The sequence below is a fragment of the Myotis davidii genome, unplaced genomic scaffold (assembly GCF_000327345.1).
Source record: "Myotis davidii unplaced genomic scaffold, ASM32734v1 scaffold415, whole genome shotgun sequence".
In the NCBI taxonomy this organism is placed as follows: Eukaryota; Metazoa; Chordata; class Mammalia; order Chiroptera; family Vespertilionidae; genus Myotis; species Myotis davidii.
In genome coordinates, this window is record NW_006287951.1 from 4,863,385 (window position 1) to 4,890,571 (window position 27,187).

Sequence of the window (27,187 nt, forward strand, 5' to 3'; positions counted from 1 at the left end):
TGGCTGTGTGACTCCAGACCCACACTTTTAAGTACTATTCTATACAGATGTGGTTGCATAAAATATATTGATAACTCAGTTGACCCTTGAATAGTCTCAGGGTTGACCCTAGAATAAATCTTTTTTTATGTTGTTACTGTTAAATTGTTCTTTTGATATGTATTTTTTTAAATATTTTTTTTATTGATTTCAGATAAGAAAGGGAGAGGGAGAGAGAGATATAGAAACATCAGTGATGAGAGAGAATCATTGACCAGTCGCCTCCCACATGCCCCAGGCATGTGCCCTTGACTGGAATCAAACCAGGGACCTTTCAGTCTGCAGGCCAATGCTCTATCCACTGAGCCAAACCAGCTAGGTCCAATCAGAGTATTTTTATTAAACATTTTATTAGTGGTATTAGGTTTATTTTGAGCTTTTTTTTTTTCCTGTCCTTTGGGACAAACCACATGTTTGTGAATCAGTTGGTCATTAATAGGAGATACTCTATCAATACAGTTTTATTCCTGGTGAAGTAAAGATATGAGTTTAGCTAGAATAAAAATTATTGATGAATATGTAAGAAATATAAAACATTTATTTTTAAATCTCCTTAAAAGATAATTGGCTGCTTAAGCAAACATAGTAACAATATATTCTATTGTTTCTAATTTAAAAATAAAACGTGTGACAGTAGCAGCTTAAAGAATGGATGGAGAAGTGGAAGTACATATTTTTGCAGTGCTCTTAAAATGCACATGAAATGAGGATAATATCCCTTGAAGACTGTTGAAACGTGCACATTATAGGTTGCAAAGCAACCACTAAAAAACAACAGAACAAAACCCAAAGAGGTATAGCTAATAAGATAATAAAGGAGAGCCCTAACTGGTTTGGCTCCGTGGATAGAGCCTGCGGACTGAAAGGTCCCAGGTTTGATTCTGGCCGGGGGCATATACCTTGGTTGCGGGCACATCCCCAGTAGGAGGTGTGCAGTAGGCAGCTGATCGATGTTCCTTTCTCATCGATGTGTCTAACTCTCTATCTCTCTCCCTTCCTCTCTGTGAAAAATCAATAAAATATATATTTTTAAAAAAGATAATAAAGGAGATAAAATAGAATAAGAAATATTCAGTCCAAAAGAAATCAGAAAAAAAAGAGTAAAAAAGTCATTCTCCCTGAAGCAAGGTCAGGTATGTTCTGTGGACTGGTTGCTTTTATTTTCCCCTCCCAGATGTAAGTAAGAAGGTGATCTGTATTTCTTTATATTCAAAGGCTTGGTGGCCTTTTTTGAAGAACTCAGCATTTAGTATTGGAAGTCTCTTGCCAGTACTCAGGATATCTCCCACTTCCCCACGCCACTCCTGTCCTGTTTTACAGCCCCCAGGTTCATTCAGCACCTATTTCTATCCCTTCTCTTTGGCGTTCCGGGGGGGGGGAAGGTCAGTGCATTGACTTTGTCACTAACTTCTGTACTTGCCAATCCAAGATGTGGCATAATAAACATAAAGTGGAAGAATTGATCTTTGATTTCTATTCTATGATATTTTAACATATTGTACCCTTTCCTCTTCCCCTGAATTCAGAGACATGAAAAATGCTGTAATTGGAAACAACAAGCAGAAAGCCAACCTCATTGTTTTAGGAGCTGTACCAAGGTATGTTTGCTATCATTCCATTATCTACTAATTCTAATGTATTTCTCATTCTCAACCATAAGACTAATATTTTTTCTGTATTGCCTATTCTATTTTTGAACAGCCTCTTAATTTTCTAAATTAATGCCTTGAGTTCTTTGAAGCATCTGTAAAAAACAAAACAAAATACCAGAGAATGGGCAGTAAAATGAATGTATGAATACTTGTTGGAAATTCGGGAAGATCATTGACTCTGCAATAAAAGATTGTTGGATAGAGAGGCAATGTACACCAACCTGATTCATTCTTCCCGATCTACTGAGAGCCCTGGCAGTTTTTTGTATGAATGGATAACAATTTCTCAGGATTTCAAAATCTGTTTTTGAATTAAAAAGAGAGAGAGACCTGGTTGGTCTTTAATTCTGTTTTTCTATATTCAATTTCTAATTTAAAAAAAATTTTTTTTAACTTAACAGAAAGTTTGATTCCTTCTGATCTAATAAGCTCCTTTTTGGCAGATAATGACAGTTGTATAACTTTTGATTTGCTGTTACTATTCAGAACTAAGTTTTATGTGCAGTTGCTGTAAGTTTTTCATTCAGAATTTTTAAAATGTTTTGGGGTTTTTCTGTTATCTTTTGATACAGGATTAATGGTTGTATTGTTTTTATCATAACCTACTTTGAATATATACTTTAGTAACCATAAAGCACTCAGTAGCCTTTTTAGAGGATTAGTATCCAGTATATAAATATGATTTAGGGCATGGCCAGTGTTGCTCAGTGGTTGAGCATTGACCCATGAACTAAGAGGTCATCAGTTGCTTCCCAGTCAGGGGGGCACATGCTCAGGTTGCAGGCTCGATCCCCAGTAGGGGGCATGTAGGAGCAGTCGATTGATGATGTTTCTCTTTCATTGATGTTTCTATCTCTCTATCCTTCTTCCCTCCTCTCTCTAAAAATCAATAAAAGCATATTTTAAAAAATAAATATGCTTTATGAAGCATGAGAGTCCTTCCTTAGAATAAGGAAGATGGTCTTAAGTGGTGGATAATTAGAATTTGAAGAGTAGTTGTTTGGAAGGCTGAGCTGAAATGAAAATGGGAGGATCCCCGGATTCTCCAAATGGGAGAATTAAAGAGAGGAGAGCTCCCCTTACTTGAAGAGCTACACAGGGATTCTGGATATCCCTTGTAGGCTCAACCTGTGTGATCTCTTAGCGATAGCTCTGGTTATTCAAGGTCCATATCTAGCCTGAATGTAGGACCCAGCAGCACTTGGCATTGGCTGTCTTCACATTCTGAAGAGGCAGATAACAGGGACTGTGATGTTGCAGTTTCTACAGAGACACTTTAGACAACTTTTACATTCATAGTTCTGATACACTCTTGAAACTATATGATTATTCTTTTGCTCAAAATGAAGAAAATCTTTTAGATTTTTTTTCCAAACACTTCTTTATTAAATTATCAGCTGATAAAACAAATGACCATTTCCTATCCTCTATAAGCTTGTCAAGAGTATTTTTAGTATGTGTGATGTATTGGTAGTCTTTTTTTGTCACATTACTTTTAGCTAATTTACTTTCGTTTAAGTTTTTTAGTCTCTTCTATTTATCAAATTCATTCTTTTTAGATTGTTGTACTTGCTTCAGCAAGAAACCTCAAGTACAGAGCTGAAAACCGAATGTGCAGTGGTATTGGGAAGTCTTGCTATGGGTACTGAAAACAATGTCAAGTCTCTATTAGATTGCCATATCATCCCTGCCTTACTGCAAGGTATGTAGGGAAGTCATATTTATACAAGTAAAAATAAGAATCAGTTTGCAGTTTTAAATATGGCTGAAAAGGTGAACCTTAAATTTATTTTCTGTTAATAGGACTGTTATCTCTAGACCTGAAGTTCATTGAAGCTTGCCTTCGATGTCTGCGCACCATCTTCACCAGTCCCGTCACTCCAGAGGAGTTATTGTATACAGTGAGTTTTAGATGTTTTTAATCATCAATTACATTCACTGTCATCGTACTTCTAATCTATTTAGCATCTCAAGACTCAACTGTGTTACATTATAAAAAGGTCTCAAGAAGTACTAATTCTTGCTAATTTGCAAATGTCAAATAATCTAGACTTTGTAAAGAAGTGAAAGATAGTCTCAGACCTTGAGGGATTTATAAGCTATTTTTTAAGACCCATTTTGATCTCTTACTGCATACAAATTAAGGCAACATATTTAATGCTAAATGAGTTATAGGGAGCTCTGCTCATTCTAGGTTAAATCCAGCAGAGAAGACTATATAGAGAAGTTAGAATTTGACCTGGGTCTTAAATAATGGATAAGATTTAGAGAGTAAAGAGGCCAGTCTAGGAGAGAACTGTGTAAGAGAATATGCAGGATAGCGGGCAGGATAGTCTAATGCAGGAGGGATATCAGTGTTAGTTCAGTTGGAGAGGTGGAGCAGAATCAGCTTGCAAGAGCCTTATTTGCCAGGCTAGAACAGAAAATTCATGTGAGAGAATCCAAAGATCTTTGGAATCATTCAGTAGTTTTCACAAACCTCAGGGATTATTAGGGGATGTTTTTATTTGTGGGTTACATGGTGCTTCTTAATGAAAATTATCCAAGCCAATAACTTTCAAATACTCCTATCCACAATCTACAGTAAGAAATATATTTTTTATTGCCACACTGTGCATAATTTGTGTGTGTGTGTGTGTGTGAGAGAGAGAGAGAGAGAGAGAAAGAGAGAAACCTGAGGTGGTCTTCACAAAACAGTTCCATAAATATGATGCTCTCTGGTTCCTATTACATCCTTTTTCATTTAAAAAAAATGCTGGTTGTGATTCTGAGCCAACACAAAGAATCAGAATGTCAAATCTGACACATGTGAATCAGAAATCTTGCCCAGAATCATGCTTTACAAATATTTCAAGAACATAAGCAATCAAGAGGCAAAACAATCAGAGATGGGGGACATGTCATGTGGCTTCATAATCTGTCCTTCCCACATCAGACACGTGTTCCCCTGGCTGGTAAGGATACATCTTACATAATGAAAGCCTAATATGCTAAGTGTCTGGTTGTCCAGTCATCTGTTCAACCAATCAAAGAGTAATATGCTAATGTATGCTAAGGCCACTCAACCGCTTGCTATGATGTGACTGACCACCAGGGGGCAGAGAGTTGACTGGCCAACCAGTCGCTATGACGTGCACTGACCACCAGGGGACAGACCCTCCGACTGGTAGGTTAGCTTACTGTTGGGGTCCAGGCGATCTGGACGGGCTGGACATGCCCAGGAGCTCTCCCACAGTCCCTCCCCAGCTGGTCAACCTCCCATATCCCTCCCCAGCCCTGGTCATGCACTGCTGGGGTTCCTCGGCCTGGTCTGCACTCTCTTGCAATCTGGGACCCCTTGGGGGATGTCAGGGAGCTGGTTTTGGTCCGATCCTGCAGGCCAGGCTGAGGGACCCCACTGGTGCATGAATTAGTGCACCAGGCCTCTAGTAGTATTATAAAGGAGGTTTGTGAGTCACCTCGACCAGCAGGGAGGCTCTAAATGACACATCTCAATTGTATATGTCAGGGATTTGTGTGACATTCTTCAGGGAGCTATGCCTCATAAATCTGGAAAGTGTATACTGCAGTGGTTCTCAAACTTGAGCATGCTCCAGAATTGCCTGGAGGTCTTGTTAAATACAGATTGCTGGACCTTACCTAGAGTTTCTGATTCACTGATCTCGGTGGGGCCTGAGAATTTGCATTTCTCACAAGTTTCCGGGTAACTTAAGTGCTGCTGGTCCTTGGAGTACTCTTTGAGAACTACTGGTACTATAAGCAGTCCCTACATTGGTAATTCTCCTTACAGCATTCCACGGGGCTCTCCTCCTAGTAAATATCAGTCTGTTTTCCTAAGGTCCTAGTGTCTTATTTACAAAGAGGTTAAACCAGTCACTAGTCTTCTTTACTCTAGGTCAGTGATTTTCAACCAGTGTGCTGCAAGAATTTTTAAAACATGCGATACCTGGATTAGTCAGGGGCACTGACCTCTTTTCCCTTAGATTGTCAGATAAAAAAATGATAACAGCCAATACAACAATAGTCATCCAATGTGAATGAATCAAAATTATACCTTTTTTATTTTGTGAGTTCAGAGGGAAACAACATTTTTTGGTGTGCCGCAGGATTTTTAGTAGTTTATGTGTGCCATGAGATGAAAAAGGTTGAAAATCACTGCCCTAGAAGTTTCCCATTAACCCCCAGCCCAATCAGTAATAGAGGGAAATTGATCCTGGCCAGCTGTCTTAATTCCTTCCTCCTCATACTCTAAACTTATTTCATAACCCACTAATGAATTATAGTGCATAATTTGGAAAACTCCGATTGATGCCAACCTAACTTTCTAACATGAAAAAAATTAAGACTCAAGGACATTGCGTGACTTTCATAGTAAGAACTTGTAAATTATGAAGCATCTCAATTTTATGCCTCAGAGACAATGGAGAATCCATGAAAAGTGTTGATAGGATAATGACAGAGTGTAGTGCTGTATGGGACAGGGAAGAGGCCAGCTGCCGAGGCAACTCGGGCACTAAACGGAAGACAGCAGGATGTCTAGTTTGAAGTCTCATTATCCAGTGAGCAAATTATATTAACTATTCTTTGCATGTTTACTCAACTGTAAACTGCAAATATATGACAGAATTGGCAGAAAGGGGGGCAGGTATGAAGAAATGCAGGAATGAAAAAAATGAGAAAAGGGAGATTTTTTGGAGAGCCCTGCAGCAAGTTGGGTGGATTCTTCTCTCTTTTGTACCATCACGTATGTTGCTAAGTGTCAATAGAGAGTATGCTATAAATGAGAAGTTGGTATTGCAAAGATTGACTTACCTAACTATAGTCATTGTGAGATATTGCTACTGATTACTGATACTTACCATAACATCTCAGAAATCATAATTGCCAAGTTTATTTTTATACAAATTGTATTTTATACAATAACGAGATTCGTGCACTGAGGGTTGGGAGGCGTGTTCCTCAGCCCAGCCTGCGCCCTCTCGCAGTCTGGGACCCCTTGCTCCTTACTGGAAGCGGGAGAGGCTCCCACCACTGCCATCCTGCCACTGCACTCGCCAGTCATGAGCTTGGCTTCTGGCTGAACAGCACTTCCCCTGTGGGAGCACACTGACCACCAGGGGGCAGCTCCTGCATTGAGTGTCTGTCCCCTGGTGGTCAGTGCGCATCATTGCAACCGGTCATTCCATCTTTCAGTCGATTTGCATATTACGCCTTTATTATATAGGATTCCTCCTTATAAGCTATTTATTATTGTATATCTTTACCTCACATTTGGGTTTCAGAATAGATTTCTGTCAAGTCTTACTGAAATGATTTTGTTTTATTGTGAGAATATAGGCTGTTTATGGGAAAGAAATTGAGAATTTTCTGTTTTTGTATTTTATTGTCGATTGATGAACATTAAAGCCCTTCTCCTTATTCTTTGCCCAGACAGTTTTGGTGGCTATATTGCTTTTGTTTTCCAGTGTTTCTTAAGCAGATCTGATTTACTGCCATTAAGATAAGAAGCTTACATAAGTACCTGCTCGTGGAAATAGTTCATTAGATGTGCTCCACATGCCTAAGTTTCTTGTTGCTGTGCTCTCCTTCCCTTCAACTCCAGGATGCTACGGTGATACCACACCTCATGGCGCTGCTTAGCAAGTCCCGTTACACCCAGGAGTACATCTGTCAGATCTTCTCACACTGCTGTAAAGTAAGAACCAGAATAAATAGTCAGTGTAATGTAAAATCTTATATGCCCTACGGAGATGTGCCTGTGTATATCCTCCCAGAGATAACCTATACGTATAAGCAGACCTCTGCATATATACCCTCCCCCTCCTTTTTCTGAAATAAATGAAAGTATACCGTGCATACTTTCTGCACCTTGCATTTTTCACTTAACATAATTTGAAGGCTATTCCAGATCAGTACACAAGGAGCTCCCTTATTCTTTTCTTACAAACAGTCATATAGTGTAGATGTTCAGTAATTTATTTAACTAGTCCTCTGTTGTTGGACATTTAGCTTGTTTCCCATCTTAATATTATTACAAAACAATGCTGCAACAAATACCTTGTATGTAAGATATTTTATAAGAAATGGAATTGCTGCATCAAAGAGTGTGTGCATTTGTAATTTTATCATACACTGTCTTGTGTAGAGGTTGTACCATTTTTACTCCTACCATCAGTGTGTGATCATGACTGCTTCCTTACACCTTCAGTTTCCACATTATTGGAAATTATTTTAAGTGATCTCTTACCAGCAGAACTGAGAGGTTATTCTGCTCTTTGTTGAGAGAAATTTCTGTTACTTAAGGGACCTGAACCTAACCTGACGAGTTGAAGTGCTACTTACTTTGTTCTATAGTTTACACATTGAGTGTACTCTTTTGATAGCAATGGGTGATTATTTGAGATCTTTCATAATTTCTACACATTTGCTAACTTCTAACTAAATAATTATTTATCATCTGATGATTCTGTAAGTTTTCAGGGCAACATTACTCACCTATCATTAATAATACAAAGTAAGGAGTTGGGGGAACTATAGGAAAGATGGGAAAGAGAAGTGAACACCTACATACTAAACTAGGAAGATCACAGCTCACATTTTAGAACAGTTTCCCAAATAAAAGAAAATTAAATAATTTGGTTCCATAAAAATTATTGATTATAATTTAAATGTTTAAACCCCTTCCCAAATCCTAAAGGAAGTTCACAGCCCACTTAATTCTATTTAAGACATTTAGCATTTAAGATTTTTGTCAAAAATCTTTGAAGTTTTCCAGTCGGAGAAAGCTAAATATCACATGATCTCACTCATTTGTGGGATATAATGATCAACATAATTTTGATGAACAAGAATAGATCCAGAGACAATGTCAAGGGACGGGAGCGGGCTTGGGTTAGAGAGCAACCAAAGAACTTGTATGCATGCATATTAGCATAACCAATGGACACAGATGCTGGGGCGGTGGGGGCTTGCCCGGGGTGGGAATGGCTAAGCGGAGCAGGGCAGGGCGCGGGGTGTCAATCGGGGAAAAAGGAGACATATGTACAACTTTAGGCAATAAATACATACATACATACATATATAATCAATCAATCAATCTTTGAAGTTTCTCTTCCCAGATTGCTTTGACAGTGTGTAAGCTGACTCACAGGACCAGGGATGTCAAATGATCCCTTAACTTTTACAATATGTGGTAAAGTTACAAATACACATTTTGATTCAAGGAAAGGCTTTAAGAAAACAATACTTTTGTTGAAATTCATTTTACTAAAAATGAGCTAACCTAACAGGGTCTAAAATCTTTCAACAATGAAATGATGTCTTGTAGCTGGCCCTGGCAGGTAGAAAAGAATACTCCAGAGCTCTGTGCATCATTACAAATCTTTGAGCACCTATACCCAAGTGTGCTCGAAAACACAGCATCTACTAGTTATAACTACAATAATCCCAAAAGGGCACTGAAGATTGGACCTGGATGTATATAACTACTGCATGTCAAATTATGTTATATTATGAGAAATTTGAATGATACCATTCCTGAAGTTACCCAAATCACTTTTAGAATTACTCATTATAAATTTCTCACCACTTTTAGGTTTGCTTATGTGAAAGTTGTCAATGCTGTTTTAGCTGGAATCATAGTTAAAGGAACACCATTAAATCACTAGTTGTTGTGTTGTAGAGAAACTTACAGGCACCCTCATGGCGTTCATGAACTGAAGACAACAGAGAAATTCATCTTAACTTGGCTTTCTTTTAGCCTGATAATGACCTTTGCTACTGTAATTAAATGATCAAATTCAGGTGTTCTGAGATAGAACTAGACCTCAGGAAACATTATAGCATTTATAAACCAAATGATAATAGGAATAGCCTAAAATACAATATTAATCTTTCTATTGATACACTAACAATATATGTCTTTGAAAACAACTGATCTCATGATCTCTGTAATGTCATTAATTGTAAAAACCTTTCATTTTCATGTTGGTCAGTTTACATATAAAATTCATAATACAATTTTAAAATTCACAATTTGTATATGCTGATATCAATATCAAATAAATATACATACTTGGGGGAAAGGAAACAGAAAAAGAGGAGAGATGACTAAAATGTTTGTGTTATAAGCTAATCATAATTATATCTTTGAAATTTTCTCTCCCTTATTAAGAAGCTGAAAAAGGCTAGTAATAATATTAATTGGAGCTCTAACTTCTAAATTTTTGTCTCTTCTTAAGCAGTTACTCAGATTTTTGAGACCTATCTTTTGGAGTTTAAGATCACAAGGGCTTATGTGCCTCCTACTCTGTGGCTGCTGCCTCCATAACCCTAGGTTTATGCACGTTGATTTGGAAAGACGAGAAAGACTTGATAAGAATCAAACAATAGCTTTTCCTCTCTAGTTGGTGCAGCCACTAATTCCTTTCTTGCAGTTGCTTTTACACAATCCTATGTAGGACAGAGAAGAGGAAGAGGTTTTGTAACAAATATTGCTACTATCTTTGGGGTAAAGAATTTTGAAGGGTTAAAAAGTACAATTTATCTTGTTAGTAGTGGGGAACCCTTGTGGTCAGAGAATTGCATTGTGCTTGATCTTGTCATCATTTATAAACATAACTCCATCAATAAAGATATTCCATAAGTGATCCAGTTTCCCTGCTTTTTTGGGGGGGTGAGTTTATGTAAGAGAAGGGTAACTGCATTGTATTGAGTGTGTTTTTCTACATTTAAGTAAATGTTTTATTGGAAAGAATCTTGCTCTTTTTAATGTATTGCTATATTCTCTTTTCTTACAGGGTCCAGATCATCAAACAATTTTATTTAACCATGGTGCAGTTCAGAATATTGCTCACCTACTAACCTCAGTATCTTACAAAGTAAGATGTTAAAAATTATGTCCAGATTTTTATACTTTATTTTGATTTCTAAAATCTTGCTCTAGAAAGAGACCCACATATTTTATTCCTTCTTTGTTAGATATTGTGACCAAGCGTAGTTTTTATCAGTAAAATGTTATGGGGTATTTTCTTATCTATAGAAGTTGCTTTTTAAAAAAAAAAACTACCCTTTCTATTTTGTTTTCAGGATATGATAGTGGCATGAGTTGCTATTGATTTTCACCTGTGATCATTAACAATCTCCTCCAGTTAGATGTTCGTGCGAAAGCTGATGCCTTGAAGTATATTGGAGCAGTGGCTTGCTATATTAGGAAAAACTTTGGCTTTCATATTTGAGACCTTTAGCCACAGTGACTCAAACTTACAGTATATATCCACATATACATAAACATTTAAAATGTATTCTTTTTTCTATGTTGAGTTTAAAAGTCAAGGGTTTTCAGATTTGTTAGTTGAATGTTCTTTACTGTCTTTTATATATAGGTAAGTGGCATCATGATATATTACCAAGCGTTTAGCTAAAACTTCGGACATCTCATTGCTGTTCAGTTAGCAAATTGTAGCAAATATTGGGACATTGTCCTTGTTGTGTCACATTAGAGTTGGGTTTACCAGGAGTTTCCTGTAGAGCAGAGAAGCCGTCATTTGGTCTTCTATCCACTTGTACTTACCTCACTCTGCTCTTCTGGTTCTTAGCTCTATTGCAGCCTGCTAATACGTATGTTTTCCCTACCTCAGATGCCCAAAGTTCACTCTTGGTGAAGAGCTCACAAGGATAGTTGTACTGCCCAAGTGAAGGACATGCTTCTTCACATCTCAGCTACCTATCCTACCAGTCCCAGGTTCCACAAAAGAACATCAAATATAGGCTCAGGCTTGGAAGTGAGGAGTAGATATCTGGTGAAAACTGAACAGAAAGGTTTAAAAAAAAATAGCTCTTATAGGAGCTCCTGCAAATTGTAAAATATGTTGTATGTGGTTGAGAGTTTGGGCCCTTCCTTGGTATCATCCCAGACCAGTTACCCAGTTTTAAGGAATGGTGGCACAATTTATAGGTGTTTTAAAAGGTAAAGTAATTTAGTCCTTTTCAAATTTTTATTGTAACTTTGTTTCCTCTATTCCCCATTCTCACCCCATATGCAAGAGTAGAGTACTCTTTTTTCCCTCCTTTAAGTATCTGTTTTTTGTAATTTGGGAAAAGCAATGTCCCATTTGAAAGGCAGTTAGTAATTGCTTTTAAGTTCCCTTTGCCTTACCAACATTGTATTTGGTACAGTGTTCTCTTAAATTTGATTAGGGATTTATCTACTTAAATTTTAGTTGCCATTTTGTTTTTGCTTTTTCATTACTTCATTAATTTTAACTTATTGCACTCCTTAGATATACAGGTTTTATTTCTATTCCCTTGAGTCCTTCCTTTAGTACTTTGGAAGATTTAAATAGTTATTTCTTTAGAAGAGTTTAGATTCTGAGACATTAAAATGCATAATTGTGCCCTAGCTGGTTTGGCTCAGTGGATAGAGCATCGGCCTGTGGACTCAAGGGTTCCAGGTTTGATTCCAGTCAAGGTCGCATGCCCAGGTTGCTGGCTTGATCCCCAGCAGGGGGTGTGCAGGAGGCAGCTGATCAACGATTCTCTATCATTGATGTTTCTATCTCTCTCACCCTCTCCCTTCCTCTCTGAAATCAATAAAAATATATTTTTAAAAACTGCATATTTGCAAAACTAAAATAAAAACGTTTGTTTGTTCATTTATTTTTACAGGTTCGAATGCAAGCACTGAAATGCTTCTCAGTTTTAGCTTTTGAAAACCCCCAGGTATCGATGACCCTGGTAAATGGTAGGCTGGAATTTTCAGTGGAACCTTCATGATTTAATTTATAAACTTTGTAGATTTAAAGAAGTTCTCAATGCTTGTTGTTTGTTTTATTTCTAGTTTTGGTTGATGGAGAATTGTTACCACAAATTTTTGTGAAGATGTTACAGAGGGATAAGCCTATTGAGATGCAACTCACATCAGCAAAATGGTAAAAGTCAAGACAATGTGGAAAGAAAGATAGTGTTTCTCAATATCTTAGAGTATTTTGGGACAGATTGACTGGTTCAGTTTCAATCCCAGCCTTGTTTGGGGATTTTTTAAAATTTGAAAGTCATGTGGTTGTCTCACATTTTCTTAAATGGACATGGTTTTTACTCTATTTACTTAGTAGCATGCAGAACAGGAACTCTCTCTCATATAACATCTAAGACTACCTACAGAAAATTACTTTATCACATTCCCTTCCTGTATTTCTGTTGAAATAATATGGAATTTGATGAGAATTAACCATCACATATTATGCTAAATATTAAAAGTATTAACCCAGGAAAATATAAAGATATAGAAATATGAATGAGAATTAAAGTTGATAACCAATGCATGATTTCAGAGAATGTGGTTTCCTCATTTTAGGAAAAACAAAACAAAAAATTCTCATAGAGATGTAACAATTTATAAGATAGTTACATAAAGTTCTTATTAGCATAACTCTTGGCTCCTATAAGCCTTCAATACATGCTGATTCTGTATCAATACATTAACAGATAGGTTGAACACCTGTTATATAGGGTTCTATGCTAAATGAATTGTTTATTTCAGTAGTTAAGAAACTCTGATATTTTGATGAGAATGACAAATTTTCAGTGAATTACTCATGAATTATGAATTGTTTATTGTTTGTTTATATTACTTGTATTTTTTGTTTGTTTGCTTTTTGTTTTAACTTCAAAACTATTTGCTTCTTTGTTGGTGAGGTAACCCTGTCATAGAACCTTTAAAAAAAAAAACTGGGGATAACAAGCCTTGAAATAATGACAGCTATAAAGGTTCCAACCCTCTAGAACAGGGACTTGGAACCTTTTTTCTGCCAAGGGCCATTTGGATATTTATAACAAAATTTGCAAGCCATACAAAATTATTAACTTAAAAATTAACCTGCTATATGTGGTCAAACATTTAATTAACTCACCCCTAAGGCCTTGGCAGGGCCAGACCAAATGATTTCTCAGGCCTTTATACGGCCCACGGGCCAGATGTTCCCCACCCCACTCTATAATATAAGTATTTTACTGATTTGTTTATAGCATCCCCTAAAAGCTACAACATGGGTGTTTTTTTTCACCCAGCTTACTAAAGGAATGTAATTGAAAAAGGAAATTCATTCAAGTTTCTGAAGTGCTTAATGTTCATTACCTTATTGGGGAGTGCAAAGTAATTTTATTCTTATTCAAAACCAGATATAATTGTGAAGGTAAATTGTTTTTCAATAAAACCAAATCATTGCCTAATAATGCCACTACTGATAACCTCTGATTAATTAATTTCTTATGGACACCCATAAGCATTAGAAGGTAAATGCTTCTCCTGTTGAAGTTGGAATACCAGCTTAACTTCATTTAAACTTAGATACTTTGTTAACTTTTTATTTTTTTTCCTTTTTATTATGGAAAATTTAAAACTAAACAGAAAAGTATAAAGATCTCTAATGTGCCCAGCATCTAGCTTCGAAATGTGTCCACCTATTAGGCCATTTATTTTTTAAAAATTTTGTAGGTAGGGTTTTGGGGTTTTTTAATATCTGGCTTATGACATTGGTATCAGTTAGTTTTCTTTGACTGTTAAGTTAACAGAACCTCAGATAAGGGAATGTCAAAGCCTCTCTCAAAATAAATGAGAGTAGTTGTCTTATTTTTGGCCCATAAAATATTAAAGGCAAGTAAGTAATTTTCCTTTTAAAGCTTTAAAACACAAGCAGAAACTTACTTTTTGCCATCTTATTCCAGTTTAACTTACATGTGTAGAGCTGGAGCAATTCGGACAGATGACAACTGTATTGTGTTGAAGGTGAGCTAATTAATTCTCTAAAAGGCATATGAAAAGTATCCACTCATATGTGTTGAATATAAATTTTGGTATTCCTGTTTGTCACTATGGTATGTGTGCATAGAATAAAATAATAGTAAACACCATGCTTTTCTTTTTGATGGGATAGAATGTAGTTTTTAAAAATTGGTTTTATATGTGTTTTGAAAGTCATAGTGAAATAATTATTTCCTTGTCATACTTTATTTTTATGGTAATAAGGGGGATGTAGAAAGTGTAAAAATATGTAAAATTTAGGGATAGAAAATATATTTTAACCCTTGATTTTTATTGTTTGCAATAGTTTTATAGGAAGCAGTTCATTAGATCTGCAAATAAAGACTTAAATCACTCTCATGGCAGGTAATCAAAAGGAGAAATGAAAAGGAATAAGTAAATAACACATGAAAACAGTCATCATCATTGATGTCCAAATCCATGAGAAGTCAGAAAAACCCAGATAAGAGACTAGCCCTAAGAGTCCCAAGACCTGGAATCTGCTTTTAGCATTGCCACTACTGCCTAGCTTGGTAACCTTGGACACACCCCTTATTCTGTTGGCACTTCAGACTCCTAATTATGAAGATGGAGGCAATAATTCCTGCTCATTTATCCCACGGGGTTATTTTGAGAATAACAATAAATTAAATGTCTTATTAGCTATAAAGAACAAAGCAAGTATAAATAAATTCATTGTGTGCCATTTTATGAATGTGAGATCTCTCACTATCAGTGTTCAAAATCAACCTAAGGATAAAAAAAGATTAATGGTTGCTTTAGTCTTTGGTGAAGCAAGTCAATTAGTTTAATGAGCTCTGACAACCCCCTAGGAAAACAACTCTGCATAGAGTGCTAAAGGCTTCCGTGCAAGGGCCTTGGTTTATTTTCTTTACTCCTCTACCCCTTCTTTTCTTCCTTCCTCATTGGTAAACTAGGTTAATAGTATCTTTCTTGGTGTAGTAGTTGTGAGAAATTCAATAATCCATGTATCTATGGTTTGATAATGTTAGTGACTGTTCAGAAGAAAATAAGAATAAGGCTTTCCTCTTGGAAGCCTCGGTAAAGATGTAATGGGGACTTGGAAAAGAGCGAAGCACAGCTGGCTGGCAGTTGAGAGAGGTTTCCTATCATTGTAATATTTTTCAGTTTTTACTTCTACATTATTCTTTAAAGTGGATTCATCAGCCGTAGAAATAGTAAATACATGGGATGTTTTTATTGATAGATAACCAACCAAGACCAGTGCCAAGATTTTTGAAGGACCTCAGAAATAAAATTGGACGGTTTAGATATTAGTCTTTCCAAGGAGCTCTTTGGAAAACCTAGGAACTATAATTAATGCATTTCACTTGCATTATAGGAGAACTGATGGAATCTGAGTAATGGTAAGATCACGGAATCTTTAAAGCTGTATCTTTTTTTTTTTTTTTTTTTTGCTCCTGTAGATTGATATTAATCCCCAAACAAAAAATAAAAGTCATCCCAGCCATATTGCTCATTAAGGAAAAAATAGCATACTTTTTCTAAGGCAAAATCGTTCCTGGTTAAACTGTTGGAGGTCAGTTAGTTAAATAAATACATACATGGTGTAGCACCAGACATGCTTTATTAGGGATTCTTGAAATGTCTTTTTTAAGGTTGTACCATAAGGCTTTAGTCTTAATCGATCACAAAAGCCTGAATAGAGTTTGTATTATTGTATTTTGATTGTATGATTAGAGTTTAGTGTACCAGCATAAATGATTAATATGCACTGAATTTTATATATTTTTACATTAAAAAAACTCTCTTATTCTCTGTGAGTCTTCATTGAAAATTTCATTGCAAGCATGACTCCCAATAAAAATCATTGAGTTTATTCAGTCACTATATGATCTCCAAGCTTTTGCCTTTACCAAAAAGCAAATAATTAATGTCACTACCTTTCAGACGTTGCCATGTTTGGTTCGAATGTGCAGTAAGGAGAGATTACTGGAGGAGAGAGTTGAAGGAGCTGAGACACTCGCCTATCTGATTGAACCAGATGTCGAGCTACAGAGAATTGCCAGCATTACTGATCACCTCATTGCCATGCTTGCTGACTATTTCAAGTATCCCAGCTCTGTGAGTGCCATCACTGACATTAAAAGGGTATGTTCTCTTCCTTCAGCAGCTCTAGAGAGGGCTTCCTAAAAGTTTTACTTACGGTTCACTACTTTGAACCACTTGATAATACAGTTCAAAGCCCTTTTAAATAAAGGAATCTTTTACCTTTGGTAACATAGATGATGTTGTTTTATGAGTTTTTGAGTCCAATTTGTTTCATGTTCAGAAATTTTTTTAATATGTTTTTATTGAATTTTAGAGAGAGGAAGGGAGAGCAATAGAGAAAGAAACATCGATGAGGGAGAAATATCATCGATTGGCTGCCTCCTGCATGTCCCCTACTGGAGGATCGTGCCCACAACCTGGGCATGTGACCTGACTAGAATCGAACTGCCATCTGTTGGTTCATGGGTCGATGTTCAACCACTGAGCCACACCAGCTGGGCAGAAATTTTTTATTAAGGAAATAATGAGGAAAGAAGAAAATTATGTCCCTAATTCCCAACTAAAACCCCCAAATAGTGCGTTCTGGTCTCTAAGCAGGTTACTGACATTCTAATAATGTTATCTCATCCTATTTGTGTTCCCAGAATCATCTCTGTTGCATTGTACTCGCTCTTTAGGTCAACGTGATCTTTTGCTATGTGTAACTTAGTGGCCTTATTTTACTCTCCACTGCTGCCTTTCTCTTGTGCTACTTCTCTTAACTTTTGCCATCTTCTTCTCTCTCCTTTTTGCAGTCTTATACTGTACTTGGTCTGCTAGTGACAGCTAAAGCATCATTTAACCTCTAGACTGAGACCATCAAGAACCAAATGGTGCTCACTTTTTCTCAAAATATAAGTTCCTTAGGATAGGTAGATATTCCTTTAACTTTGTTTTTCTGAGTCTATTTGTCATGTTTACTTCTCTAAGCATAGGAGATAAATATTATGTTAGAGAAAGTTTATTTAAGAAGGTCATGGTAGAAGAAACATTGCCTCCTAATTAGTAACCAGTACTGTTTCATCAATATGACTGTATTTTTTATACAAGTGGTCCCCATGGTAAATTTTTAAAAATTGTTTTCTTGACCTCTCTCATGCCCCTGAGTTCCAAAAAGAAAATTCATCTGGCAGCCAACTGTTCATTTGGCATTTGATACTGAAAATAAAATAAACTATTAAGGGTATATATTTTCTCTGTCTCAGGAAGGACCTAAAATGCTTTCACTGATATTTGTGTTAATGATGTATATTGCCCTCTGTGTATTAAAGTTATGTCTGCTCTTCCTTCAGTATGATTGTTTTTCCAGTGGAGGTGATGGGTTATACTGAACCATCTGCCTTGTCTGTTCTCCCTCTGGCTACTTGCTCACACTGACAGTGTCTCACTGGTACAGAGATACATGGGCAAGTTCTAGTTATGGCCTCATGGACACCCTTAATTGACCATCCCAGCAAGGCAAATAGAACACTTTGTTGGACAGGAGAGTGAGGGAATATACTTACAAGAAATTCTAGCCTAAGCAGGTGCAAATCATTTAACTAGTATGTAGATTATCCCTGCTATTAAGGTTTTTCCATTTTATTTTCATTACAATAAAACTAGAATAGAAATAATTTTTAAAAATTAGCTCAATGCCAAACTTGAACATTAGTTTGTTTTGTCATCTTTATTTAGTTTTTACTTTTTGTTAATCCTCATCCGAGGATGTTTCCTCCATTGGTTATTTTCTTTTTAATTTTTTTTTAGAAGAGTGGAAAGGTGGGAGGAATAGTGGGGAAAAAAGAGAGAGAGAGGTATCAGTATGAGAGAGACACATCGATTGGATTGTTGCCTCCTGCACATGCCTAACCATGCCAGGGGTTTCCACAACCCAGGTCCATGCCCTTTACCGGGAATCAAACTTGAAACCCTTCAGTGTGTAGGTCAACACTCTAACCACTGAGCACACCAGCCAGAGCAAGTCATCTTTATTTTTAATAATGGATTATCCAGTGGTTTCTGACCATAAAAGTCTAAGTAATTGACCATAGAGAGAAATTCTTACATGTTAACAAATGTATGATTTTCGTGATATGTTAGTCCAACTCAGTATTCTAACATGTTATGACTAAAAAGTAGTTAAAACTTTAAGAATAAATATTTTAGGACTTACATATCAAAGTGAGTGTTCCTCATTATATATTGGGAGATTCCTCCCATAATCCATCAGTGCCTGCTTTGATCAGAATATTTTTGGAACTATTTTTAAGAATTGCCTTCAGAACTACCCCAAATGAGTTTCAGGGTGTTTTGTTTTATTTGTTATTCTAAAGGTTACCCAGCTGGATTTCCCCATCTTCACACATGACAAGCATTGACAATTAACTTCAAACTCTCTTAGTTCATACATACATTAGTCAGGGTTTTGTAGCTAATGTGCCACTTAGCTCTTCAGGAAGTTTTAAAAGAGGATCTCTGATTATTTTTGAACAACAGCTATATAATTGCATAAGAGAACATTTTGAAGGCAAATCATTTGAAGAAAGTGGTAGTCACTTGGATAAAGAAGTAATGTCTCTTAGTTATAAAATTATTTACATTATTGATATGCCTTATATATTTACTGGTTCATAGTCACTGAAACTGTCCTATTTTTATTATGGTAGTTTGATGACAAATCAGGTGTATAGAAAATTGATAACTTAGAAGCCAGTTATGCATATGGAAAGGTAGAATTGTTTAATACCAGTAAGTAGTTTTAATAAATGTATCTAAAAAGTCTCCTGAACATAAGTCTCAGATAACGGCAATAGATATATAGTAATGATTACCATGGTATAACGTTCATTAAGGATTTTCACAAAAGTTTTCCCTGTTTCTAAAAGTACCTGAAATACTGAAATTAGGCTAGCACTACTCTTAATGTTTGGGAAACCTGCTAAAGACATTGTTGCAACAGCACTCAAATTATCAGCTGTATTCTGGGGCTGGCAAGGCCTGAGTGTGCCTTGTTTTGGAGGAGGGCATTTCAAAGAGCCGGTGCAAGTAAGCATTAGTGCCACTGAAGCTACAATCTAGGACTGAATTTTTAGGGGTCAAAGGTTTACATATACTAGTGTCAAATACTGTGGCATTCACTTTAGACAGAAGCAGACAGCGTGTATCCAGATAATGCTGACACAAACACACCGAGGTCTCAATCACGTGAGCAGAACCCAAAAATAATCAGGAATTCAGTGAGAGCACTCATATGTTCATAGTTATTAAACATTTTTTCTTCAACCCTACTCAATGAGTTTTATTGAAAATTTAATTTGTGGGCTGACTTGGAACATATCTTTTTCTCCTCTCCCATAGCTTGATCATGACTTAAAACATGCTCACGAACTCCGCCAGGCTGCATTCAAGCTCTATGCCTCTCTTGGAGCAAATGATGAAGACATCCGGAAGAAGGTGAGTCTGGGAGAGGGGCGTCCCCCAGTCCTGACAGCCAGCAGGCAGGGAGTGACGCCAACCTGAAAGTCGTGGTGAAGAGCACTAACAGTGACTGTTTGAATATAATAAAGCAGAGTGACTAAAGGCATAATTGAAGAATGAATGGGACCCGGATTTGGGGGGTTGTTTGTTTGTTTTTAGAACATAGAGTGGCATGGCCGTGCTGGAATGACAAATAACTGGTGTGTTTTTCTGTGTCATTAATATGGATTATTGTGTTGCACATTTTTGCATGTGTTCTGATAAAAATCATTTCTAGCACTGTGAAGTTTCAGACACCTTGAAAGTCCTAACACTAGAATTGTATATGTTATTTATGAAAATACTTTCCAATGCCATTGAGAAATTTAAATCTATTGTATATTGTTCTTTGATATGTGGCTTAGTTATGTTTTGATTTTTTTGCTACTGTGCAAGTTTGATGTGAATAAAATCTTTGTGGAATGGTGATTTTATGTTTAGTGAGTGATCATGTGAATTTTCAGGTCCCAAAAAATGTATCACTGGTGTAGCACCTTATGTTTTAACAGCCTAGTCCAACACTGAACTCATGTTTTTTATGAGAATAGTTTTAAGCAGAAAATAAAGTATAGTTGTAAGCTCTGACCTGGTTCCCTCCTCAAACCAAAAAACTGGATCTACCATTCAAAAAAATAAACATAATCTAATAAATTTTACACTAAGCTTTTAGGAACATCAGTAAAGTAATCCCACATGTTCTGTCTTGATGAGCCATAGCAGAAAGAGCAAATTTGGCATTATTTACTGAACATGCACTTTACTAAGTCTTTCCATCTATATTGGTATTTCTGAGGGAAATTACAAAGTACTGGGAATTTGTCATGATTCAGAGAAGTACTTGGGCTTGAGAGAGAAGTGTGGCATAGCCATAGGTTTCATGAAATCAATTGAAAAGGAACCATTCTTGAATAAAATTGAAATAAGCAGTAAGATTAGATATGTAAATAGCATTGATTTAAAATCAGTGCAAAAAAGCATGTACCTCAATTTAGTTCAACTAACAAGATTTTTTGACTTGAAGTGTTCTTAGTAAATATCTATGAAAATCCTTCTTGACACCTCGAAGCTTTCATTTGTAAACTGTTACTTAAAGGTAAACATACCAGTGATATGGTATTCCGTATGTCTGACAAACATAATTTTTGGATGTTGATATGCTTCGTTCAGTTTAGGAAAAGGCTTTTATGGCAACTCATAGATAAAACATTTTTTAAAAATTGACATGGACTGTATACGTAATGATTTGTTTTTGGATGGTTATTAGGACTCATTAGAAAGAGAAGTGTTTTGCCCATTCTTTTAGCTCAAGAAGGTTATGCCATGGACTGAAAGGGAGATAGATAGATGGACTATAAAGGGGGAAATAGGATGTCCATTTGTACTTCTTTGTACTTTTTTGTTAATAAACTATTGTTTTGGAATTAATGACTTAATTTGTGATATCATGTTCTAGAAATACAACATAACAGTCTGATGATCAGTCTATTAAAAGTTGTATTTATAATGTGTATAATTTCCTGGTAAGGCTAAATCCTGATAATTTCTGTAGAAAGATGACAAATAAAGAATAAGTTATCATTATTATAGTTTTTTTGTGTGGTGAAGCAAAGATACTGTGATATTCTTATATAATGGGGATTATATAGAGTTTTTAGGAAGACATTTAATTTCTGGAAAAATGAAGTGTTTGAATAATTTACAGTTCATAGTAATTACTGAAGAGAGATATTGTAAAATGGAAAATATAAGTTATATTGTGATAAAACCTACATGAAAATGGTTCTTAGGAGTGGAGAATCCTTATTTTCAGTGCATAAAAAATGACGATGACCCTTTTTCTTTGAATGCCTTTATTTCTGTTCCATTTTTTGTTGACATAATTATTTGGATAGATTTTTATTTACTTCTCTATGAAATATTTATTTACCTTTTACACTTATGCCTTATTAACTTTGATTATATTTTTGTGATATACAGTGTTAATTGTTTTATTTTTTAATGCAATATTTATGCTTGTCAAGTTGGAATTTTAGTTTACTGAGTTAATGAGAGGAGAATCTTTGAAAGAAATTTCAAGGATCATAGAGCTATTTCCTCCCCGCCCCACACCCCCCCCAAACACACACACACACACACACACACACACACGTATAAAAGTATGAAATGTTCAGTTGGTCTGCCTTTTAAACTGAAAATGAGAATGCAATTCAGTAAGTACAGGGGTAAGATATATTCCATTGCCCTGTTATGATCAGTTCAGGAAATGAAGCAGAATGAAAAAGAAAAAACTGAAGCTGTAAGAAGTAGACAATGAGAGATATACCCAACTGCTGTAAAGGAGAAAGATACAGGCCTTCTGTCTTTGTAGAATTATGTTTCTCTCTCTCTCATTGCTTCTGAAGACTTCTAAAGACCTGCTGTGATTTCATTTCTTGATACCTTCTTTCTGGGCCAGACAAAATTAAGCTGAAGACTGAGATATGACCCTTAGGTCAGAGATATACCACTCCTGCTCTGGAGCAGTGTTGGTGTATTCCCATTAAAAGATATCAACTATATAACAACTCCTGCAACCTAATAAGCACCCAGTAAATAAATATTTGTTGAATAAATATAGAAATGAAAATACAGAAATCATACACAGAGTGACATTTCCTTCAATATGCCCAGATCTCTCTGTGTCCTGTGCTGAGCAAAGTTGGTATTCTAATTCCCAGCATTTCATCACTCTGTGGCATACTTACAAATTTCCTGACTTCCTCTGTTGTCCTGGCAGAGAGTCCAAGAGTGTGAAGAGTTCTTCAGATGACAGTAGAAAACACTACCAATTGGCTGTGACATGAAAAGGGAGAAGCCTAAGAAAAGATGGACCACTGAGCTTGACCATGTGGCCTGGCCATATTCAACTTAGAATAAGTCAAGAATTTGTTAGGTTAAGCAAGGGCAGAGGTAGGAATTGAGTACTCAGTGGAAGAAAGGTCCAGAGCGCATTGGCAGTAACTACACAATTCACTATAATCTCTGCCATGGGGAAAGTCTAGTTTTTAATAATGGCCTTGACCACATATTAATGCTGACTAGGAAGCGTAAGTTCAGTTAATGGGACAGTAAAAAAGAAAGAAGTAAAGATACCTAACATTCTTGCAAGTGCTGGCATTTCCAGTTATAACCCCAATCAGTGGTGGAGTCAATCATGCAGAGGCAGCAGTGGTAAGCAGTCCTGTAATTGTGAGGCTGACTCTTTTATAACAAAGAATTGTTCTTATGAAGATCATTACTTGGTTGGTACCTGTTGATCATAAATTAGGCTGGAAATTTTAATGGCTTGTTTCTCTTCACTCTCTTTAAGGAATTAGTATAATTTATTAGTTAGAAAGTATAACTTGAGGAAAGTTAGAAATAGTAAGTATAAATTAACTCAAGGAAATTAATAAACTTAACAGGATGTTATTTTTATTTTTTATAAAAATAAAATACATTTCAAATGTTAAAAGTAGTACTTGGTGTAGCCTTTGCTCCTTTGAGGTATCTTACTAATGGAGACTTTCAGAAAGCTTTCCTCTTGGATTTTGAGTACTTACATTTTAGCTGGAGATTCCTTTTGAAAAACTAGAATGTAAGCTCCACGAGGGCAGGGATGTTTTTACGTATTGTTCATCGCTGTATTCCCAGCATCTACAACACTGCTGGATGCATAGACAGCACTTAACAAATATTTGAAGAATGAATGAATGAAAAAAAATGAATGAATGGACAAATAGATGAATGAATCATATTGTAAAATTACATTCTTAAGCACTCTCAATCAAATTATGTATGGGCCTCCACACATTAAGAACATTTATAATTTTATTAGCAATTCTATGAGTATGTGAAAGTGGAAATTTAAAATAGGAAAAATAAAATCTGATCATATAGGCAAGGGATTTCACTATACTTTAGCATAAAGAAAATGCAGGAAATTCTCATTTTTCAAGAGGCAGACAATCTCAAGGACATGTCTTCTACTCACTTTGATATAGATCAAAGAGAACTTATTTTATGGTATGGTACTTGTTTAATTTTGAAATAATTTTTACCATTATTGTTTAGTTTTTTTTCCCTTTAAAATGTGTGATTTAAAAATAATGTATATTATCACAAGTGAATCTGGACCCATTTTTTTCCTAGGGAATAAAAGCATGATTTGGTTTATAGAAATTAGCCTGACTCAGAAACCAACCTATTCTGTAAAGTGTAAACATTGTCTGGTTGGTGGGGGAGGAAGGAAAGCAGTGCAGTGAGATGAAGAGCCATAAGACACAGCTGTACAGCTCAGCATTTATAAGAAAACCTCAGTGTCAGAGAACAGGAAGGAATGGCCAGTAAGAATTTGTGAGGGGCTTAAGGAATTATTTGAAAACAATTAGAATAGACATGTTGATTTCAATGGGGCTATTCTTGAATCAGTTTGGAAATTAATAATTTAATGTTTTTGTCATTTTTAATGTTTTATAACTGCCTTTCATATTTTCAAGAGTTGAAAACATGAAATCTTAAGTTTTTGTTTCTTACAGGGGGAGGGGGTCATCCAGTCACCCTGGTTTTATATTATGTGAATAAGGTAGTCAAGAATGGGATATATTTTTCCTTTTAAACTGAATAATTTCTTTTAAAAGGTATAGGCAGAAAAAAATAAAAAGTAAAAAAAAATTAAAAATGAGAATTTGTCTTCTACCTTCTTTTTCCTAGCAAAGAAATTATATCTACAGGGTCATTGTGAGGATGAAGATACAATGTATTTAAAATATTTAATATGGTGCCTGTAAGTGCTCAACAAATGGAAGCATTTATTAGAATATCTTAAATGACTTCATTGGGAGATTAAAAATAAATATGTATTTTAAATTGTACTAGAAACACTGAACAATGTTGGGGCATAAATAAAAAAGGTTTTCAATGAAGACAGTGACTTTAATCTATAAATTTCCAGTTCTGTTAGTTATTTATTCTTTATAGAAAAAGAATATTTGTACTTCGGAAGCATAGAGGCTCTTTCTTTAGCTTATCTTTTATTAATTACAAGATGACTTCTTACTCTCTTAGAATAGATTTAAATTTCTGGTTTTCAAAACTTTTTGTTTGCTTTAGCATGCCTTTCAAAGCACCAAATTAAATTTTGTGTTGTTGTTTTTTAAGTTAAATAGAATATACAATATAAATCAATAATTGGTTGAATTCAGAGGTAATAGATATGTTAGGAAAAGTATGGAGGCCAAATGTTAACTTTGGTTATCTAATTATTATTGTCCATAGTTGCCCTAGATGTTATTTCTCCAGTCATTATTCATATGAAGCCCTGTCTCAAATATGCATGTTCAAAATTTGAACAAATTTAAATTCTTCTCTATATTTTTAAAGTTAGAAGATTTTAAAGTATATTTTTGAATTTAGATCAATTTTTAAAAATATCTTTCTGCCATCTCAGAAACTTGCTAAGTATTTCACTTTAAACATTTTTATGATTTGTTATACGTTGATTTTATTACTATTTAGTGTTCTGGGTAACAGTATAATTTACCATGAATTTATATTTTTAAATATTTTACAAAGTGCAGTAATTCTAAATGGAAATTTAAAAGGCACAGTGTCAAAATTTTGTATGCCTCTGCCATGAAATCAGGCAGATGCAAGGAGCGATTTCTAAGCCTTAGCCTGCAAGTTGAAACAAGCACCTTGAACATTTTGAAGGTTTTCAGCGGTACTACAGAAGTAGCGCCCTTCAGGACTCGGCTCTGTTACTGAATAACAACAAATTCATTCAGAATTCAGAATCCATGGATTTAATCTGTGGTAAAATTGTTAGTTATCGTCTTAAGGCTAATCTACCAAAGAGTTGTAAATGATTTCTGCACCATTCATTGATGATGGTAAGTATTTGTAAAGAGTTAATGATAACAGGACCAGGCTGTGCCGCTTGCCCACGGCACTGAGACCCTTGGCCCTCTGCACACTGAAAGAAGCACACTTGGGAGAGGCAATGCTAGATACCAAACAGAGGTATTTATAAAATCAGTAATGAATATTGATTTCAGAGCTTCATTAAGCGGAGACATAACATTGAGTATTGTACTACTAATTGTGATACTGTCGTTGCATAAACCATTGAATTACAGTTCCTGTTCGTTTTTTAAAGTTTGAAGTACAGGTTGGTTATTTTGTTAGCTGGTTACAAAGCATTAGATTCGGAAAAAATATATATCTTTTCTCTCACATACTTTTTGGCACAAAATGGGTAATGAGATGCTTTAATTACATCGTTTTCTTCATCTGGCATTTATGACATGCTTCCTCCTGTGTGTCCAGGAATGAAGCAGAAGACTGCTGTGTGCCTTGTAGGAGCTTACAGTTCAAAATAGCTAAGGAGATGAGACACTGAATTGCTAGATAGTAATTCCAGGGCCTCGTGTGTGTATAAGTCTTGTCTATACTAAGAGCCAGTTTTGGCATGATTGATATACCCAGATATGATTAAGATATGACTATAATTAAACTAGCCTGTATGAACGGGTCTGGAAGAGTCATCTCCTATGAAGAAGTTTATTTCAAAGTGTTACCACTTTTCTCCTTCCAAAATATTAAAATCTGTTGTTGAAGTTTTGACTCACAAAATCTGTATTACTTCTGCATCAATTGAGAATATTTTTCTAAGGGACCTGTCTAAATGTGATTACATTGTAGATTAATATTTCAGAAAGGAAGCTTCCAGAGTTAATGATGCCAGAGAGGTACTTTTTCAGCATTTTGTTTTGTAGGCAGCTTCTGTATGGAATAGATACAAACTTGTCATATGTAGAATGAGAGATGAAGGGAGCCTTGGAACATCTGTCCATTTAAGGAAGGGTAGGGGAGAGAGGACTGTAACTTAAAGAGATTACAGTTGGAGCACTTATGTCTTTTAAATAGGGGTGCAAGTGGGAGGGCACAGGCCAAAAGAAAGGACCCAGTGGGGTGGGGCAGAGTAAAGTTGCAAGAAAGAGATGGGGGGAGGTAATTTCTGGATCCAGGTGCAAGGTCTTTGAGCTTGAAGTACCCAACTTCAGTGTATGGAGATACTTCAATGAGAAGAAGAAAGTTGAGACAACCT

The 27,187-nt window shown here is 35.7% G+C and overlaps 1 protein-coding gene across 3 annotated transcripts in view; it reads left to right on the forward strand.

The window, feature by feature from the left end:
- Positions 1–27,187, forward strand: part of ARMC8 (armadillo repeat containing 8) — a 57,618-nt gene that overhangs the window by 7,680 nt on the left and 22,751 nt on the right. Inside the window, exons 2-11 of one of the 3 annotated variants that reach the window (XM_006759821.2) lie at positions 1,566–1,637; positions 3,251–3,393; positions 3,495–3,592; positions 7,294–7,386; positions 10,490–10,570; positions 12,357–12,432; positions 12,529–12,619; positions 14,415–14,475; positions 16,423–16,623; positions 19,903–19,998. In XM_006759821.2, coding sequence (XP_006759884.1) covers positions 1,570–1,637; positions 3,251–3,393; positions 3,495–3,592; positions 7,294–7,386; positions 10,490–10,570; positions 12,357–12,432; positions 12,529–12,619; positions 14,415–14,475; positions 16,423–16,623; positions 19,903–19,998 — 1,008 coding nt within the window. In that variant the 5' untranslated portion in view covers positions 1,566–1,569. The remainder of the gene's footprint in view (positions 1–1,565; positions 1,638–3,250; positions 3,394–3,494; positions 3,593–7,293; positions 7,387–10,489; positions 10,571–12,356; positions 12,433–12,528; positions 12,620–14,414; positions 14,476–16,422; positions 16,624–19,902; positions 19,999–27,187) is intronic. The other 2 variants (XM_006759820.2, XM_015561392.1) reach the window with 2 other exon arrangements.